Source organism: Lampris incognitus, chromosome 1, assembly GCF_029633865.1.
Source record: "Lampris incognitus isolate fLamInc1 chromosome 1, fLamInc1.hap2, whole genome shotgun sequence".
NCBI lineage: Eukaryota > Metazoa > Chordata > Actinopteri > Lampriformes > Lampridae > Lampris > Lampris incognitus.
In genome coordinates, this window is record NC_079211.1 from 92,068,398 (window position 1) to 92,088,016 (window position 19,619).

The 19,619-nt window shown below is 41.7% G+C and overlaps 1 protein-coding gene across 1 annotated transcript in view; it reads left to right on the forward strand.

Annotated features, from left to right (window-relative positions):
- The first annotated feature begins 225 nt into the window (after positions 1–225).
- The window catches only part of ogdha (oxoglutarate dehydrogenase a), a 99,732-nt gene continuing 80,338 nt past the window's right edge, over positions 226–19,619 (forward strand). The window contains exons 1-2 of the mRNA XM_056273945.1: positions 226–353; positions 3,055–3,499. Coding sequence (XP_056129920.1) covers positions 3,263–3,499 — 237 coding nt within the window. The 5' untranslated portion in view covers positions 226–353; positions 3,055–3,262. The remainder of the gene's footprint in view (positions 354–3,054; positions 3,500–19,619) is intronic.

The following is a 19,619-nucleotide window of genomic DNA, read 5'->3' on the forward strand; positions in this document are numbered from 1 at the left end:
CTATAATTAAGGCAGGAAAGAATCGTTTGTTATTTAAAAATGTACTTTTCTGGATGTGAAATGTTGCAAAAAAAGCAAAAGCAAAAAACAAGACTGATGAAGTAAAACTTGTCACTTTCACTATTTGGGTGAGAGGGGCGGCGCTGGGGGGGGGTAGACGACGCTGTGACGTCACCGCGTCGCCACGTTAATTTACATATAGGCCTCGCTTCCAGGTGGCGTGCCCCGAGCTGTCATCAGTCTACCGGGAAAGGCAGAGGGCGTCTGGGACACCGGCGGAGAGGGGAGCCGACACACTCGCTGTGAACTTTACGGTGTCGGTTCAGACAGAAACACGTCCGCTTACTGTGAGGGTAAGTGTCCCGGTTGTGTCCCGACACACCGACGGGAGCTTTAGGAGCTTCCATCCGGGAGGAAACCGGAGAAAACCCCGCTGTCGGTCCGCGGGAAGGCGACCGAGCCACGGCGCGTGGGAGCGGACGGCACAGCGTCGGCCGTCCGACACGTTTCCCTTTTTACGCCGTAAAGCTGCGACAAAGCGACGCGTCTTAGATCGCCAGGGGGGAATGAGGATCCCCGCAGCCGGGCAGCCCCCCATCTCCGCTGCGGCCGTCAGCCCAGCTAACCGCGGCTAGAAGAGAACGCGAAGTAGAAGCTAACAGGCTAATTACATAATGATAAAGGTTAGCTTGCCGCCTTGTCACGCAGCTAGCTCGCCGGGACGGCTAAGAGGCACGTTTCATCATCTAGCCGTTAAATGTGATCATTAACTCGGCCTCCGCGGACAAAATGTAATGTTGTTTTGACAGTCTGGAGGTAATTTTACGGGAACCCTTGTCTTAAGGAAAGGACAAAGTGATTGACACCTAACCGGAGCGACTGGACAGGGGTTTTAGCTCTACTTCCGGGCGGGACTTGGGTTATTCAACCAATAAGAATCGCGGGAAGGCGCCGGTGGGCGGGTTCTGCTGGCAGGGAGTGAAGGAGAATGGTGACTGCCGGGAGTGGGGTTCCAACAAGGTCACAACAGCCGACAGACTGCCCTCCGGAGATAAACCGGGAGAAGTTTGAGGCTTTCTCAGGGCCTTGGAGCTAACCTCAACCTAACCAAGCTCAACCTAACCATGCTCAACCTCAACCTAACCTAACTTAACCTCAACCTAACCTTAACGCTTACCTTAACCCAATCTTAACCGCAAGCTAACCTTAACCTAATCGATGGCTCACCCCACACTAACAACCTACGAGCTGATCTCTGGCTGCTGGAGGAAAGGGGTTGGAGCGCTCTCTACCAGAAAGCCCTGAAGGCCAAGTTGTCCCATAACCGTGTTTTGCTCAGATGTGGTCAAAGGTCAAAGCTTGTCATTTTTGGGGTTATGAGGAAAATTGTTTCCAGGAACCCCCCCCCCCCTAAACTGCTTTACTCTTGAATTCTGCTGGACTGCCTTGTAGAATAGATTTTCTACAAGTTTTGTTGGGATGAGATAATTTGGAAATGGGGAAACTGTTAAATGTCACATTTACATCAGTCAGTTGATCCTACACCAGCTATACCATTACACAGATATTATGGCACACACAAACACACAAAGTGCAAAGTTTTCAAAGCGGTGCTTAGCCAGCACTCTACTGCGTTATCGCCTGCATGGCGTAGTCCTGATATCGCTTTAGAGGCACCTTCTAGATAACACTTACAGTGTGGAGCACAAGGCTGGTTCTGTGTGCCTGTCTGTGTTCATCTATTTGTGTGTGTGTGTGTGTGTGTGTGTTCATTTTTTGGTAGTGGTGCAGTAATAATGAATGGTTTGCTTTAGGGGTGTGACTTTGGCTCATTTTTGCAACTCTTGTAGTTTAAACAAAAATACCATCTGATCTAAAAGTTTGAGCCACCTGTAAAGTTGATATTTAATAAACAACACAAACGTGTTAAGATCATCATCCATCCATCCATCATCCATTATCCAAACCACTTACCCTGCTCTCAAGGTCGCGGGGACGCTGGAGCCGGTCTACACTATTTTATAATGGGCCTTTTAGCTGTCTTATTTCAAATAAAAAACAGCGTAATGTAAAAATGAATGACACGTGTTTACCAATAAACTACTTTATAAGAATGTGTGTCCTCAACTACAGACATGGTCTGCATGCCAGTTGCTATCGTAATAAAAAATGCTAAAATTTGATCAGTTTCAACATTGCATTTCTTTGTCAAAAACATAATTAAAGGTTACTGGAGAGCAACTTCCAGGCTGATGAGCTCTTCACTGGTTTAGCTTTAGGTGCTCATTGTTTGTGACTTATGATGGCTCTGGTGCAGGTTCTACATCAAAGTTTTCACATTACTGTTTTTAAGACACCTCATTCAATTTTGTTAGAGGTGTGTGTTTTGTTTCCTTATATTGGAATTCCTTCTTGAAGGCATAGATCTGCCCTATAATTTTCATTTCACTAGTTTTGCTGATTTGTTATTGTATTTTGTTTAAACCATAAGTTTTATCCTTGGTTGGTATCATGTAATTTCACTGACGTAGACCTACGTTTGTCCCGGTCTCATGGTGTTTAAAAATCAGAAGCGGACAGAATGTATTTTGCATCTCTTTACCCCCCCCCCCACCAATGTAGTTACATGGTAATGTAATGCCCCTTTTCCACTACATGGTACCGGCTCGACTCAACTCAACTCGTTTTGTTTCCATTACTGGAAAGTACCAGCATTTTGGTAACTGTTACCACTTTTCTGGTACTGCCTTTGTTGAGGTTCCAAAAAAACTGGAGCGGGTACCAAAATCAATGCAGACCAGCTACACTGAGGGGGAACTATTACGGTAATGGGAAATGACACTCGTCGAGTCGCGTTGAACCGGTACCATGTAGTGGAAAAGGGGCATAAGCCCTCTCTCACCCTGTTTCTCCTTCTTACTCGTGTCGCTCTCTACTACCTCTTTTTTTTTTAATCGTATACCCTTCCTGTCTTTCTGTCTCAACTTCTGTGTGCTCTCTCTGCTAAGGTTCCATTCCCTTTCACATTACCCTCTAATTCTTTCTCTGTTTCAGACTGGACAAACGAACACATAGACGGTCCAGTGGACAGACAGAGACCATCCAGTGAGCTCCACCTGTCTCTGGAGAAATCGGAGGAGGACTTCCTGCCCCCCAACGCCCCACCTCAGACCTTCTCCCCTGTTGTTGTTTTGAGGTTGTGGACCCCCAGCCAGCCAGGCTGACCACCACAGACTGTGTGTGTGAGGTGAAGGACTGCTAAATGCACCGTTTAAGGACTTGTGCAGCGCGGCTCAGGCCGCTCACCGCCTCCCAGGCGGTTCAGACTGTCGCCCCCCAGCGACCAATCACAGCCCCCTGCAGTGGCACACGGACGTTTCAGCTAATCAGGTGCTACACGGCGCCTGTGGCCTCAGAGCCTTTCCTGAATGGAACAAGCTCCAACTATGTGGAAGAGATGTACTATGCCTGGCTGGAGAACCCCAAGAGTGTCCACAAGGTAAGGAGTGGCACTGACCCTTAGTGGAGTGGGAAGGGCACTGCGGGTTTGTAGGTTAATATTTTAATGGGGAAAATGTAGTTATGCCTCCCCCCCAAAAAATGATACCAACCTGAAGGAATGCAACTGGTTGAATTAAGCAGCTCTGAGTGGCTGACATTGGAAGACTGTGGTTGTATTCTTCAGCTCCTGCCATCAGTATGAAAACTGGCCATATTGGGAATCTGCTACATGTGGAAAAGTTTAATGACGTTATTGTGTTGTTCAACACAGGGTAACAGGGCATCATTAGTAATGGATACCACACGAAACTTAGCCAGGTTAATAAGAGAAATGTAAAAATTTATTAGTAAGATGTGGCCCCTCCAAAGAGCAGAGAATGTACAAGATGTTCTTCAGAGTAAGTCAGGGGACCTCACCGCCTCTTAAGATCAGTCAGACCTAAGAATAGAATGGAAGGCTCTGCTCAGTAAGAAAAAAATCTGCCAGCGCGCACACGCAGGGGGCAGGGTTCAATGTTAAAGTGGGTCAGAGATCTACTTGCCCGAAGTAATTTTTTATTTGCCCCTATACAAATTGTTTAATTTATTAGTGGTTAACAAGTATCAAAAAAGTCTATAGTCAATTGTCATGTGTAATCTTTATTTAACACTAGAGCAACCGGGATTTCACTCCTACCTAAAACGACCATGGGTGGTCAAAATGACGGCCGGTTTTTAAACTCTTTATCCTGTCAAGATAAATATCCAATTGAGATATTAATGCATTGCATATGTTAGTATGTCTGTTAGGAAACGGCTGACACCAAAATTAACAGTTTAACAACTATAATACTAATATTAAACAATTTAAACTTCAGAGACATGGTCGAGCTTGAATAGCAAAATTGAAAAAGTGAAAATAATACCTGAAACACAAAACGAAAAAGACATTGCTAATCTAACAAGTCCCAAACAACAACCGGAACTTAAAAACTACTAGAACGACCTTGGGTGGTCATTTTGACTGCCACGGTTTGTAAACTCTATATTGTGTCAAGATAAATACCCAGTTGAGATATTAATGCATTACATATGTTAGTATGTCTGTTATGAAACTAACTGACACCAAAGTTAAAATTTTAACAACTTTAATACTATGTTTCAAACAATTTAAAATGGCCGCTGTAAATACTGCAACACCTCGGTGGTAGTCATAGTGTGTCTGTAACGGCATCTGTAACCAGACATGTTGGAAATAATCAAAACTCAAGTTTAGACTATTTCTCTGCATTGGACAGAGCAATGAACTTTGTGAAGCAAATGATGCGACCAACGCATGTCATAAATAGTGACATGACGCGCACAATCACGCACAAATTACAAGATGGTCATTTTGACCGGTCATGGTTGTTTTAGATAGATCTTATCATAACTTGTTTTTTTATGTTTTTTTTTTTTTTGTGCATTTGATCTAAAACTAATTTTAATGCAGATATATGCAATTTTAGGACCATTCAGGGAGCGGCTACTCTGTATCCTTTTTTTTTTTTTCCCTCACAAAGTTATTAAACTTTGAAAATCCAAAACGGTCAAAATGACCGGCTTGGTCGTTCTAGTGTTAAGTAAATGAAACATAACAAGGACGCAGTGTGTCATAGATGCGTAGTCACAAACATTCTTCCATCCATCCATTATCCAAACCGCTTATCCTGCTCTCAGGGTCGCGGGATGCTGGAGCCTATCCTTGTAGTCGTTGGGCGGCAGGCGGGGAGACACCCTGGCCAGGCCGCCAGGCCATCACAGGGCACAAACGTTCTTGCTTATTGAAAATGGTATGACCCATCCCCCTGTCTTTCCATTCGTCATTCTCCCCAGAGATGGACTCATTAACTGTGAATGATTGAGCAAGTGAACTTAACTGTGTGAGTGAGTGAGTGAAAGAACAGACTATAGCAGATGCTTCGCATCTACAAACCTAATGAAACCATACAAATACAGGGCGCTGTCTGCCCTACTGACAGCCATCTTTGTACAACACGCTCCGCATCGAAACTGGCAACTGCTGGCCCTCAGTGCGAATGTAAAGCAGTTTCCACAATATTTCAACTGAAAAGTTGCTCCATCAGTCTCGTGCGCTTCATGACACTGAAGCCACGCTCACAGGCAGCGGTGACTAGTGGGAACAGGACGATCAGCTCAACCACCATCAGCAGGTTGAGGAAGCGCTGCAGCCTATCAGGGTCTGCTCATTCCTTGCTTTGTTGGACCTGGGGCAGTGCTTTGATCACATCTTTTGCGCACGGCCACTCGTGGTGCCTTGCCTGAACCCTGTCACAGCCCACTCTATCCAGTATGTCAGCAACATGGTCTGTGATGACATGGTGATGGTCTGCTCCATAACTGGCCAGGTCTGCCTCCTCTGCAGACCACTCCCTCGGGTCCAACAAACTCGCAGCTGCCTGAAGAATCTTGTCACTCCCCAGGTCCTTGAAGTGGCTCCTCGTGCTTTTGATGACTGCATCAAGGAGTTGGCTCTTCAATCTATCAACATAAAATTGAATTTTAAATAGTTTGTTTTAAAGGCAGGGACAATGGGCAATTAAAACATGTCACGCAGTGAACACGATTGAGTGAGCCCTTTTATGAACAACAGGCTAACTGAGCTATATCAACAAATGCTCTTATTTTCCCTTTTTCCATTTGCTACCTGTCGAATCTATCCCTGCTGTCCTGGCTAAAGCTCTGGAGCTGCGCCGTATGGAACTGGCCCTCTCCAGAGTCCTGAAGAAGGCCTCAGGGTTCATACACTCTTTAGCCAATGATTTTCTATTGACTTTTCCATAACTTCTCCACACCTTTAACTGAATTTCCATGACCAAAAAAAATGGCTTCATTGTTCATTGAAAATTATTTATTGTAGCACCAAGTAAAGTTAGGTTTGCATTTCAAATATGCAGTGCCTCTCTAAAACAAATCTTTGCAGTGTATTTCCTTGTATTCACTTTTAACAAAATAAATACATAATACTTACATCTAAAATGAAATAAAACTATTCTCTCAAAAACTAGAGAGGGAATATCTGTCACTCAATAGCGTGAAATACATTGTAAACAGTTTCACAGCAATATAAACATAAGTAATAAAACTCACACTAAATACATAAACAAAGTAACTGGGATCAAGACTACTAACTTAAAAGATGTCTCACTCTGGTATATGTAAAGTCGGGATCTCAATGTGGAACAAGTCTGTAGTGTGTGTCCTTGTATTAACACTTATGGCAACAGTCACATGGCAGCTTAGTGCTTCATCTCAGCAAGCTTCTCATCAATTTGCCTTTCAAGGTCTTGAAGAGATGCCTTCTTTTCTTCCAGTGTAGTGTAAACTATTCGATTTTGTGATGAAAGTCAGATTACCAGTGGATTTAGCTTTGTCAGCATACTCATCAGCCGACTTCTCCAGTGCATCAGTATCGTTCTGTGCTCTGACCCTCTTCTTTTTAAGTTCATCCAGCTCATCTGCAAGAGACTTTCTTTTTTGCACACTCTTTCCTTGTCATTGGCCCTCTTGTAGTCATCCAGGTAGCTGTGGTACCTTTGTCTTGCTCAAGAAACAGATCAAAAGCTCCTTGGTGAGTTGCACATTAGTTACACCGCCAACAGATCTGATATGGCCAACGATGAGCCTCTAAGCAACCAAAGAGGCTTCTTTCTGATTCACCACAATCAGCTCCTTGTTGATTGAGAACCCTCTCTCAACACTGGCCTGTCCATGAGAGAGAAGTAGCAGCATCTTTACCATATGACATACCTTGAAGAAAGCTTTGTTGATTGCCATTGTTTCATGTAGTTGAGTGTCCACTCTGTCTGCCTTGGGGTCAAACTCTCTGAAGCTCACTTGAAGGGCTGCAAAATCGCAAAACTCTCCAAATTCTCAAAGGATGTCATCACATGCCAACTCCTCCACATGGTTAGCTCCAACAAAGAGGTGTAGCATCCTTTTCATTTGAGCCAAGCACAATTCCTTGGATCCAGCCATGCATCTTGGGTCAAGGCACTGCATACTTCTCACTAGCTGGTGGTTCACAGGAGCCTTATTCTGTAGCTTCTCCAGTATTGTGGTTAAGAATGTCTTGCATTCCATCTTAATTTCCAGTGCCTGCCTCTCTGATACCTTGTTGGTGAATTTCAGTTGGTTTAGACAGGTTTCAGCTGAGAATCCCAGGTTGATTTTGGTGGCATCCTTGTGTAGGCTGCTGTCCTGGAGAGGGACATGCAGGAGCTTCAGGATTGAGGTGGCTTCTTTCAGAGGTTTCTCTTTAGAAATTGCCCCATGCGCCCTGTGAATGACATGAAATTGAAAATAGTGTGAAAAAACATTAATTCACTGCATATTTTAACTCACTAGGCTGAAACAATTAATAGAATAGATTAATCGATCAACAGAAAATGTATTTAAATTTTTGTTTAATTTGAATAGTTTTCATGTTTTTAAATAAAAATGAATAAATAAATAAATATGATATGCCATTTACAACTTCATAAAAACTGTTTTTCTTTGTTCAATATAATAAAATGAAGTTAGGTTTCTAACTGCTGGATAAACTCAAGTAATGTCAAGATCAATATTTGAGTTCAAATAACGTGTGATAAATATTTACCGTAATTTTGTACTTTATTACCTTATTTTTCTGGCATTTTATGTTGTACTATATATGTTGTCTGCAACAGTACAATGACAATAAAGAAAAAACTGCATCTCATTAATTCAGAAAATCGGAGCAATTTTTTTTTTCAAGTGAATGCAATGCGCTTCCGTACAGGTGAGACTAAAAGGCCTACAGCTACATATCTTCAGATAAACAGAGGGAGGGACAGAAACAAAGTACACACATATGATATGAGAGTCCTTACCTTTCATCAGCTGAAACATCTTCGCTGAGGAAGGATAACATTGGCTTATCTGTCTGATAGAGGGTGAGGAAGGGGGCGATCTCTCTTGCAATGTTGCTGAAGATCATCACTTTTGAGATGAACCGAGGATCCTTGGAACTGTTCTTCACGGCCTCAAAAGACTTAACCTTAGGATCTGGTAGATCACCCTTCTGCACCATCTCCACGTAGGTTGTCATGTAGGGCCAAAGCTTCAAAGCTCGGTCAGGTGCACCAACATTTTCAAGCCAATGGTGCCTGCAGAACTTGAGCATCAGGGTGCTGCATCCAGTGACGGGGACAAGTCCTCATGACGAGCGGGACAATCACGGAAAAGCTAGTATAGGGTCAAGAGTGTATGCTCAATGTCCCAGCCAGTAGCTTTGCATCCCTCTCTGAAGGCGTTGTGCATGACATTCAAATCGCAAGATCCAGTGTTGAGAAGCGATTTGTCCACCTGCTTCTGCATCTCTTTCTGTATTGGTTCAGACGCTTTCCAGTTCACGTTTGGCCCATCCATAGACAGCTGGATGAGGTTATGAGCTCCTGTCTCAGACAGCGCTATGCTTATCTTTTCGATATCAACTGCAGTGGAATGTCCCAAAAATTCTGAGCCAATGTATTTAGTCTTAACTTGTGTTCTTTCCCACAGCCTCACATGTAAATCCATTTGTTTAAACTGCAAATGGTGGTTTAGGCTCTCGTCAAATAGCACTACATATACCGTTTTTGGGACACTTCTGCTAGTAAGAGCCTCTTAAAATACGGAGCAAACCCAAATGTGCAGATATATGCACACATTCTCTCACCGCAGGCAAATTTTGCTGCAATCTGGCTGTCCAGGAACATGGCTGCGAAAAGACGGCTCATGTCCTTGGATGACTTGAATGAGTAGTGCGACTTCATGATTTTTTTTTAAACTTAAATCTTTATTGACACATTTCTGTGACATTGCAACAAACTTACAAACCACAAACAAATAAAAGAAAACGAACATAAAACTGCTTGGGGATTGCCTTCATATTTTCACAGCCTTGCAGATTAGTGCATCTATGAATTATCATTCCAGTTCAGTGTCGTCTTTTTGAGTCTTGTATTGTGTCCATTTTTCCCATTTTCTGTCCAGTTGTGCTTCTTGTAGTCTCAGGATGTGTGTCAATTTTTCCATTAGAAAGATTTCTTCCACAATCGTTAGCCATTGATCTTTCGTTGGTGGTGTTTCCTTTAACCAGTTCCTAGTGATAGCTTTCTTGCATGCTACCAACAGTATTTTGATCAAATATCTATCACTAGCCATAACACTTTCTTCAGAGAATTTTCATAGATAAAGCGCCAAACAATTCTTACGAACCTTATAACCTAGTATTTGCTGTAGCTCCTTGCACACCATTTCCCAAAATACAGTTATTTTCTGACATTTCCAAAAAACATGATAATGATCCACATCAAAAGACCCACACCCTCTCCAACATTTCTGATTTCTATGCAGCTGCTTACTTTTCATTGCCGGTGTAATAAAGAAACGAATCAGATTCTTCCATGAGAACTCCCTCCAGATTCGCGAGTTAGTGGATGAGTGGTGTGTCTCCCACATATTATGCCAATCTTCATCCGAAATTTCTACATTGAGTTCTTTCTCCCATTTCACCTTTATATATTTAGTCGAATGTTTGTCGTTAGCGTTTATTCCTTTATATAATGCTGAAATTATTCTTACGTTACTTTCCTGATGTGCTTTAATTATGATTTGAATGACACCATTCACCTCCTTGGAAGAATCTGATTTGATTTCCTTTCTGTGATAGTCCCTTACTTGAAAGTATCTATAGTTTTCATGTGCTCCCAATTCGTATTTTCCCTTCAGATTTTCGAAACTCTCCAGCTCCCCTTTCTTTTCCAAAACACACCAAGCCGTTATTCCCTTTGCTGCCCATTGTTTAAATGCTTGATAGTATTTTCCTGGTTTGAAATTGCTATCATAGGCTAACCTTCTTAATATATGTGCATCCTTCTGAATCTTATACACTACCGTTCAAAAGTTTGGGATCACCCAAACAATTTTGTGTTTTCCATGAAAAGTCACACTTATTCACCACCATATGTTGTAAAATGAATAGAAAATAGAGTCAAGACATTGACAAGGTTAGAAATAATGATTTGTATTTGAAATAAGATTTTTTTTACATCAAACTTTGCTTTCGTCAAAGAATCCTCCATTTGCAGCAATTACAGCATTGCAGACCTTTGGCATTCTAGCTGTTAATTTGTTGAGGTAATCTGGAGAAATTGCACCCCACGCTTCCAGAAGCAGCTCCCACAAGTTGGATTGGTTGGATGGGCACTTCTTTGAGCAGATTGAGTTTCTGGAGCATCACATTTGTGGGGTCAATTAAACGCTCAAAATGGCCAGAAAAAGAGAACTTTCATCTGAAACTCGACAGTCTATTCTTGTTCTTAGAAATGAAGGCTATTCCATGCGAGAAATTGCTAAGAAATTGAAGATTTCCTACACCGGTGTGTACTACTCCCTTCAGAGGACAGCACAAACAGGCTCTAACCAGAGTAGAAAAAGAAGTGGGAGGCCGCGTTGCACAACTGAGCAAGAAGATAAGTACATTAGAGTCTCTAGTTTGAGAAACAGACGCCTCACAGGTCCCCAACTGGCATCTTCATTAAATAGTACCTGTTAGAGCCTGTTTGTGCTGTCCTCTGAAGGGAGTAGTACACACCGGTGTAGGAAATCTTCAATTTCTTAGCAATTTCTCGCATGGAATAGCCTTCATTTCTAAGAACAAGAATAGACTGTCGAGTTTCAGATGAAAGTTCTCTTTTTCTGGCCATTTTGAGCGTTTAATTGACCCCACAAATGTGATGCTCCAGAAACTCAATCTGCTCAAAGAAGTGCCCATCCAACCAATCCAACTTGTGGGAGCTGCTTCTGGAAGCGTGGGGTGCAATTTCTCCAGATTACCTCAACAAATTAACAGCTAGAATGCCAAAGGTCTGCAATGCTGTAATTGCTGCAAATGGAGGATTCTTTGACGAAAGCAAAGTTTGATGTAAAAAAAATCTTATTTCAAATACAAATCATTATTTCTAACCTTGTCAATGTCTTGACTCTATTTTCTATTCATTTCACAACATAGGGTGGTGAATAAGTGTGACTTTTCATGGAAAACACGAAATTGTTTGGGTGATCCCAAACTTTTGAACGGTAGTGTACATTTTCAATACTTTGAACCACCGATCTAATGTGTGTACTGTTATTGGATCCATATACATTTTCAGTTCCCTGTATAGCTTGTTATCTCCAACCGTACTTTGAATTGGAATTTGGTTCACTTCTTTTTCTATATCTTTCCATTTTGCTGTGAATTCTGGCTTACACCAACAATATACAGGTCTCAGTTGAGAAGCGTAAAAGTACTCCCTTAATTTTGGAAGACCCATACCGCCTTTTTCTTTGGGAAGCTGGAGAGTTTTATATCTGACTCTAGGTCTTTTGCCCCCCCAAACAAACCTAGATATCGTTCTGTCCCAGGTAATAAATTGATCTTGGGGGACCTCTACTGGTAAAGATTGGAAAAGATAGAGAAATCTGGGCAGTACATTTAGTTTTACTATTTCAATTCTTGAATTTAAGTCCAGCGGTAAGGTAGACCATCTTGTTATATCTTTTTGTATTTCTTGTTTTAAATTGTTATAATTTGCTCTGTATAGGTCGGAAATATTTTTAGTGAGCGTCACACCCAAATAATTGATTGACTTTTGATTCCAATTAAGATCGTATGATTCCTGGATCACTTTCGATGGAATAAAACTGAATGCTAAAATCTGAGTTTTCAAGACATTGATTTTATATCCTGACAGATGGCCATATGTCTCTAAGAGTTTCATGAAATTAGGGAGTGTTGTGTTGGGTTGTTCGAGGAAAGCTATTACACTACCGTTCAAAAGTTTGGGATCACCCAAACAATTTTGTGTTTTCCATGAAAAGTCACACTTATTCACCACCCTATGTTGTGAAATGAATAGAAAATAGAGTCAAGACATTGACAAGGTTAGAAATAATGATTTGTATTTGAAATAAGATTTTTTTTACATCAAACTTTGCTTTCGTCAAAGAATCCTCCATTTGCAGCAATTACAGCATTGCAGACCTTTGGCATTCTAGCTGTTAATTTGTTGAGGTAATCTGGAGAAATTGCACCCCACGCTTCCAGAAGCAGCTCCCACAAGTTGGATTGGTTGGATGGGCACTTCTTTGAGCAGATTGAGTTTCTGGAGCATCACATTTGTGGGGTCAATTAAACGCTCAAAATGGCCAGAAAAAGAGAACTTTCATCTGAAACTCGACAGTCTATTCTTGTTCTTAGAAATGAAGGCTATTCCATGCGAGAAATTGCTAAGAAATTGAAGATTTCCTACACCGGTGTGTACTACTCCCTTCAGAGGACAGCACAAACAGGCTCTAACAGGTACTATTTAATGAAGATGCCAGTTGGGGACCTGTGAGGCGTCTGTTTCTCAAACTAGAGACTCTAATGTACTTATCTTCTTGCTCAGTTGTGCAACGCGGCCTCCCACTTCTTTTTCTACTCTGGTTAGAGCCTGTTTGTGCTGTCCTCTGAAGGGAGTAGTACACACCGGTGTAGGAAATCTTCAATTTCTTAGCAATTTCTCGCATGGAATAGCCTTCATTTCTAAGAATAAGAATAGACTGTCGAGTTTCAGATGAAAGTTCTCTTTTTCTGGCCATTTTGAGCGTTTAATTGACCCCACAAATGTGATGCTCCAGAAACTCAATCTGCTCAAAGAAGTGCCCATCCAACCAATCCAACTTGTGGGAGCTGCTTCTGGAAGCGTGGGGTGCAATTTCTCCAGATTACCTCAACAAATTAACAGCTAGAATGCCAAAGGTCTGCAATGCTGTAATTGCTGCAAATGGAGGATTCTTTGACGAAAGCAAAGTTTGATGTAAAAAAAATCTTATTTCAAATACAAATCATTATTTCTAACCTTGTCAATGTCTTGACTCTATTTTCTATTCATTTCACAACATATGGTGGTGAATAAGTGTGACTTTTCATGGAAAACACAAAATTGTTTGGGTGATCCCAAACTTTTGAACGGTAGTGTATGTCATCGGCAAAAAGCCCAATTTGTGTTCTACATCTTTTACTGTGACCCCTTTAAGTTCTTCATTTTGTCGGACTGCTTGAGCTAAAGGCTCTATAAAAATCGCGAAGAGAATCGGTGACAGGCAACATCCTTGTCTGGCCGATCTCTGTGACTCTATTTTTCCAGTCAAATTTCCACTAATTTTGATTCTAGCAGAAGGTTTCTGATACAGTGCTTTAATCAATTCTACCCATTTATTATTGAATCCAAATCTTTCTAGCACTTGGTGGAGAAATTTCCAACTAACACAGTCAAATGCCTTTTTGGCGTCAATGCTAACCAATATAGTGCTACGTTTCTCTTTTCGCGCTTGTCCAATTATTTTTAGCGTTCTTCGAATATTATCTTGTGTTTGACGACCCAATATGAACCCGGTTTGGTCCTCATCTATTAAATCTGCTATAAAGGTATTTATTCTTTTGGAGATAGTTGATATATACAGTTTATAATCTATATTTAGTATTGAGATTGGTCTATAACGTTCACATCTTTCCCTATCTTTGCCTGGTTTTGGTATGATTGAAATGATTGCTTCCGCCCACGTTGGTGGTATCTTATTTTCTTTGAGAGTCCAATTAAAAGAGCCCTTCAGTGCCAGTATCAACTCTTCCTTAAACACCTTGTACCATTCCGCAGGATAGCCATCACTCCCTGGAGATTTATTGTTTTTCAATGAATTTATTGCTTTGATAATCTCCTCCCTTGTAATTTCTGCTGTTAGTCTTTCATTTTGCGATACGCCAATTGATGGTAAATCCAGTTGATTTAAAAAAGTTCCGGTTCATGTATTATCTCATTGGTATGCGGATCCCTAATTTTCTGTATGGCACTTATTGCTTGCTGTTTTCATTTACGTTTTGCTAAGAGTTTTGTTGCTCTGGGGCCAGTCTCATAATAATTTTGCTTCAAAAACGTGTGTCTTTTTCCATATTCATCCAATAATATCTCATTTATCTTCATTTTTGTGTCCTTAATTTGTTCATATACATTCTGTTTGTTTGTCTTCTGGTATTGCTGCTCTAATTCTCTCAGTCTTGCAGAATGGTTCAGATATGCTTCTCTTCTTAGGTTTTTAAGTAGTGTGGTCTTAGCTATTACCTTTCCTCGAACAACCGCTTTCAAAGCATCCCATACAATATGCGGATCGACTTCTCCGTTGCTATTTTCCTCTATATATTGCCCGATTTCTCCTTTTAATTCTTCCACAAAGCCTTTATTATTTAGTATCCCCCCACATTTAGTCTCCAGATTGCCTGTTTTTTTCCTGGCATTCAGATGTATTTTTAAAAACAAGGTATTGTGATCAGATATATCTGCCCCTCCAATCTTACACTCGGTCACTCTGTATCTGTCCCCCATATTTACAAAAAAATAATCTATTCTTGAGTGTACTTTATATGTTGCCGAATAATGTGTGTAGTTCTTTTCAAGAGGGTGGAGACTCCTCCATATGTCTATCATTCCCATTTCCTCTAAGGATATCTTTACAAATTTTGATATGTTTTTTATTTTCTTTTAAACTGGTTGTATCTAGACTATGATTCATGACTACATTGAAGTCCCCCCACAAATTAAAATACCCTCAGTCTCTGTTGCTATAACATTAAACAAAGTTTTAAAAAAACATTTCTAGGGGTGCGTAAACATTTATCAACGTAACAGGTTCATTTTCCAATTTTCCCCTCACTAGTACATATCTTCCCTCTTTATCCTTAATTTCCTTTTCACAAACAAATGTAGTTGAGTTTGGAATTAATATGATAACCCCCCTTCTATGTCCTTGTTTATATGTACTGTAATATGAATTTCTAAAACCAAATTTTTAAATTTTTCATGCTCTGTCCGGGACGGGTGGGTCTCCTGTAAAAATATGACATGTAGTTTTTATTTTTTTAATTTCGCTATGACCGTTCCTCTCTTTTTAGGCGTATTTAAACCATTTACATTAAACGACACTATCTTCAGGCCATTAGATACCATATTGCATCACTGTTGTGTGTATTTGTTTTCCTAAGCAGCTAGAAATTACATGAACATAAACAACATAAAAAACACCATGAACTAAATGGAACTTCCATTTGGGGTTTGTTTGTTCTCTTCTCCCCCAAGTCCCTGTTGGTGGGTGGATGGGAAATCCTATCCTGTGAGGGCCCATCCCTGGACCCAGAGCTATACCCGTTAAACGGTGTCAAACCCTGTCTAGACATGTCCAACATGTCACCCTGTCGGTAACATCACATGATGAACTAAAATAAATGAAGCCTTAATGTATTTATAAACTCAAAGGGTCAAGATTTCATTTTCATAGTCTCATTAATCCAGTATGGATCGATCTATTTCAATGTAATTTTATAGCCTCTTTAGTACCGCTTTACAATAATAAGATGTTAAGTGACAGGCTTCCTTTGGTATCCTTGTAACTTATCCTTCGCTCGTTGTGCCGCTGCTTCATGCCTTGATCTGCCGCGCCCCACTCGCTGCCATCCCAGGGCGGGGCCCCCCGTGCCGCGGATCCTCCCCTCCGCTAGCTCCGCGTCCTCGCTCGGTTCATCCACGGTTAATCCCCTTGCTTTCATATCCAGCGCTGCGTCCCCCGCATTGTCGTAGCTCTTAACGCCGTCGCTCCAATGGATCCGTATTTTCGTGTATGGGGTCTGAAAACGAATCCCTTTCTCTTTTAGCGTCTTCTTGATATTCAAGTACGTTTTACGTTTTTGGACAATCTCAGTGGGGTAGTCGTGGTCAAATTGGATTTTCTTGTTGCTCACCTGTATCCCCTTCTTCTGCCAGACTTTTTGTAAGACCATTTCCTTGGTTTCAAACTTGAGGAAATTGACTAATACTGATCTCGGAGCACCGCCTGGACCTGGTTTTTGTGTGAGAGCTCTGTGGGCGCGTTGGATGTGTCAATCGGCTCCTTCAGGTAACTCCAGCTCCGTTTCAAGAAGTTGGTCCAGGTAGCCTGTAATGGAGCCTCCCTCTGTCCTTGGGCAGTCTGAAAATCCGGACATTATTTCTCCGGCACCTCGCTTCAAAGTCAGTTAATTTGTGCTGCATCTGACGTGTCTGTTTAGTTAGGTTCACTAGCAGGTCGCCCCCCTCCGCGTTGCGTTCCTCCAACTCCGCTATGCGGGCCTGGGCTTCGGTTATGGCCATCTTCTGCTCCTGCTGTTCTTTGTTACTTTCTGTAAGTTTGCGGTCAATATCTTGCCAGAGAGTAGCGACTTCTCACCTCATCTCACTTTTGAGCTCATCTTTGAATGTTGTCAGCTTGTTACGGAGCTCCTTCTTGAGGTCTCATATGTCGTTGCTGATGCTAGCTAGCCCTGCTCTTAGCGTTTCATTCTGATCCATATTCTCTGCTGTGTCACCCTCGTGCTCACCTTCTTCACAGTCGGAGACCTCCATTGTAGGCTGTTCTTGAGTTTTCTTTGAGTTTTTAGTGTTTCTCCGGCTTCGATATCCACTCAATTCCAAGTTTATATTCTTTGTATGTCGAGTTTCTCAATTTGAGTGGATTTATTTTTACCGACTAAACAACCCATATGTCCGCCATCTTGGAAACTTGAATTCATGATTTTTAATGCCTACATAATCTCTGCTTTGAGGCCTTTTTTTTTGTTGAAACGTCCAAAGTTGTCTGTTTCGTCATTGTTGAAGCTGCAGTAGCATTGTTGGATGTATTTGATACACCAGCGTTCATACATTCACCGATGGGAATTGCGGTGCTATCAGTAGCGGCTGCTGTCTCATGCTTTTTCCCCTTCATGTGGCTAACAAGCGCAGCCTCACCCATATTCGAAATATCAAATGTTTTACAGCACACCTTACATTTAGCACGTTTTAGGTCAAAGTCTTTTGCCAGTCACAATTGGTACTTATCCTTATAAAGCCATGTATTATTGAAGCTGTACTTCCCTGGCATGTTGGCACAGCAGCTTTGCCACCTGCTACCTTAGCGCACCGGAGGGCTAGTGGGCGGGCCTGTAATCACAGACTGAAATAACTTCTCACACGCCACCAAAATACTGCGACGGTATTTTTTTTTATGCTTGTATTAATTAGTAATTACATTTGACGCAAATTTAGCTATATTTCCATGAGTTTTCCAAAACTTTAAAGAAAACTATATATTCCATAACTTTTCCAGGGCCTGGAAATTGCATATTAGATTTCCATGACTTTTCCAGGTTTATCATGACCGTACAAACCCTGAAGCCTTTAAGGTTCTCTCCAGCTGCTGAGTGCATGCTTATGAGCATGAGCAGTGCAGTCTCAAAGGCCTGTAAGGTCTTGGGGAATGGAAGATTGTCCTCTTGAAGCTTCAGACTTGGACTGCAAGGAATAACAATGTCACTCATACTAACACTACACTATACTAATCACTCAAAACAATACAGAGGGGGGAAAAAAAACACAAAAAAAAATGGACCAGCTCAAAACTTTTAGGATATCCTTTACCAGGACCATAAAGAGGAGGTGGCTGTAGTCCTTCAAGATCTGGACACACTGCTTGGCTCTCCTGATCATGTCTGCACCGGCAGATCTGGAAAAAGCACACACATCACAGTTTCAGTAATGAGAATACAACCCAGTAATGCAACTGCAAGTTGAAAAATAGGTAACTCTTTGCCATAACAATGACTTGCCTGGTTTCAGTGGTGTTCTCCATATGTGCCAACACCATACATAGTCCTTCATGAGGGTCTGAAGAACTCTCTCCATATGCCGGAGCCACCTTGTTTCCCCCAGATTGGTTGGCTTCAAGATCTTATGCTGGAGGACCCCAGTTAGAGCTTTGAGCTCTCTCCAGGCTTTTGGCGAATTGTGGTACTGTTTGTAGAGGCCTTGAGGAGCTCAGCCACCTGTATGAAGAGAAGGATAAATTAGTATAGGATATGAAACATTACTGGGTTAAACATACATTAATTTCAAATTAATTCATGCAGTAACACTTAATTTCTTCATTCTGTCATCCCTGTTCATGGCATCGATGTCTGCCAGTTCTAGTCCATAGGCAAAGCACTGGCTGTTAATGAGGAGGCGGACTTCTTCCCAGAGTAGAGACCCCCCCCCCCCCATGCCTCCTGACCATCACTGAGGCTCCATCAGATCCGAAGCTGACTAACTTCTGCTTCCACTCTGGGAGGCCAACTTTCTGAAATACTGTTTACAGAGTGACAAGTTAATTACGTCAATTTTTTTTAACTACCATCAAACATCTAAAAACTTAGCTTACCAGCGTTAACAGCTGCACAGTGTCCAACAGCAGTGACATGGTGGCGTTCTTCTACTGCCAAGAACACATTCTTTGGGTCCCCATCTTTCAGGATCCTGACATAAACTCCCTCAAGGTCATGGATGCTCACATCAGTGGCGGAGTCTGCCAGGACACTGGCAGACTCCTGCCAGTGTCCACCTCTGGTCCTCCAAGAATGGTTCCCAAAGGTCGTCAGATATGACCATGGCAAACCTTATGAGAGATAAATGGATAGCTTTCATGAATCCTAATAGAATTCCCGGTCTGTCACTCACAACATTTAATCAAAATTCATTTAGCCACCTTCATTTTGAAATCATAGCTATACAACATTTATAGAATAGTACAGAAGTTGACCAGACCAAAGCGGCCCCCCCCCAACACACACACACACACTTCGTAAACCTTACACTCACAATTCATTTTCTACGGATGAAATACAAAATCAACCTTTTCTGTGTTTTAATAATTTCTTCGAGTACCATGAGTATATGTAGAGTTGTTAATTGCCCATTGCCTTTTAATGGTTGTGATGTGGTCGAATGATAGCTATTCATAACACCAGTTGTAAAATAATCAGTTTGATCACTAACAAATATTTTTTCTGAAAAACACAAAAAAACCTCAACCCATAGAAAATTAACTGCGAGTGCAAGGTTTGACTGACAATGACAAATAGTGTAACATTAGATAGATTCGGCGGCACGGTGGCGCAGTGGCGGGTGCGGTCGCCTCACAGCAAGAAGGTCCTGGGTGTGAGCCACGGG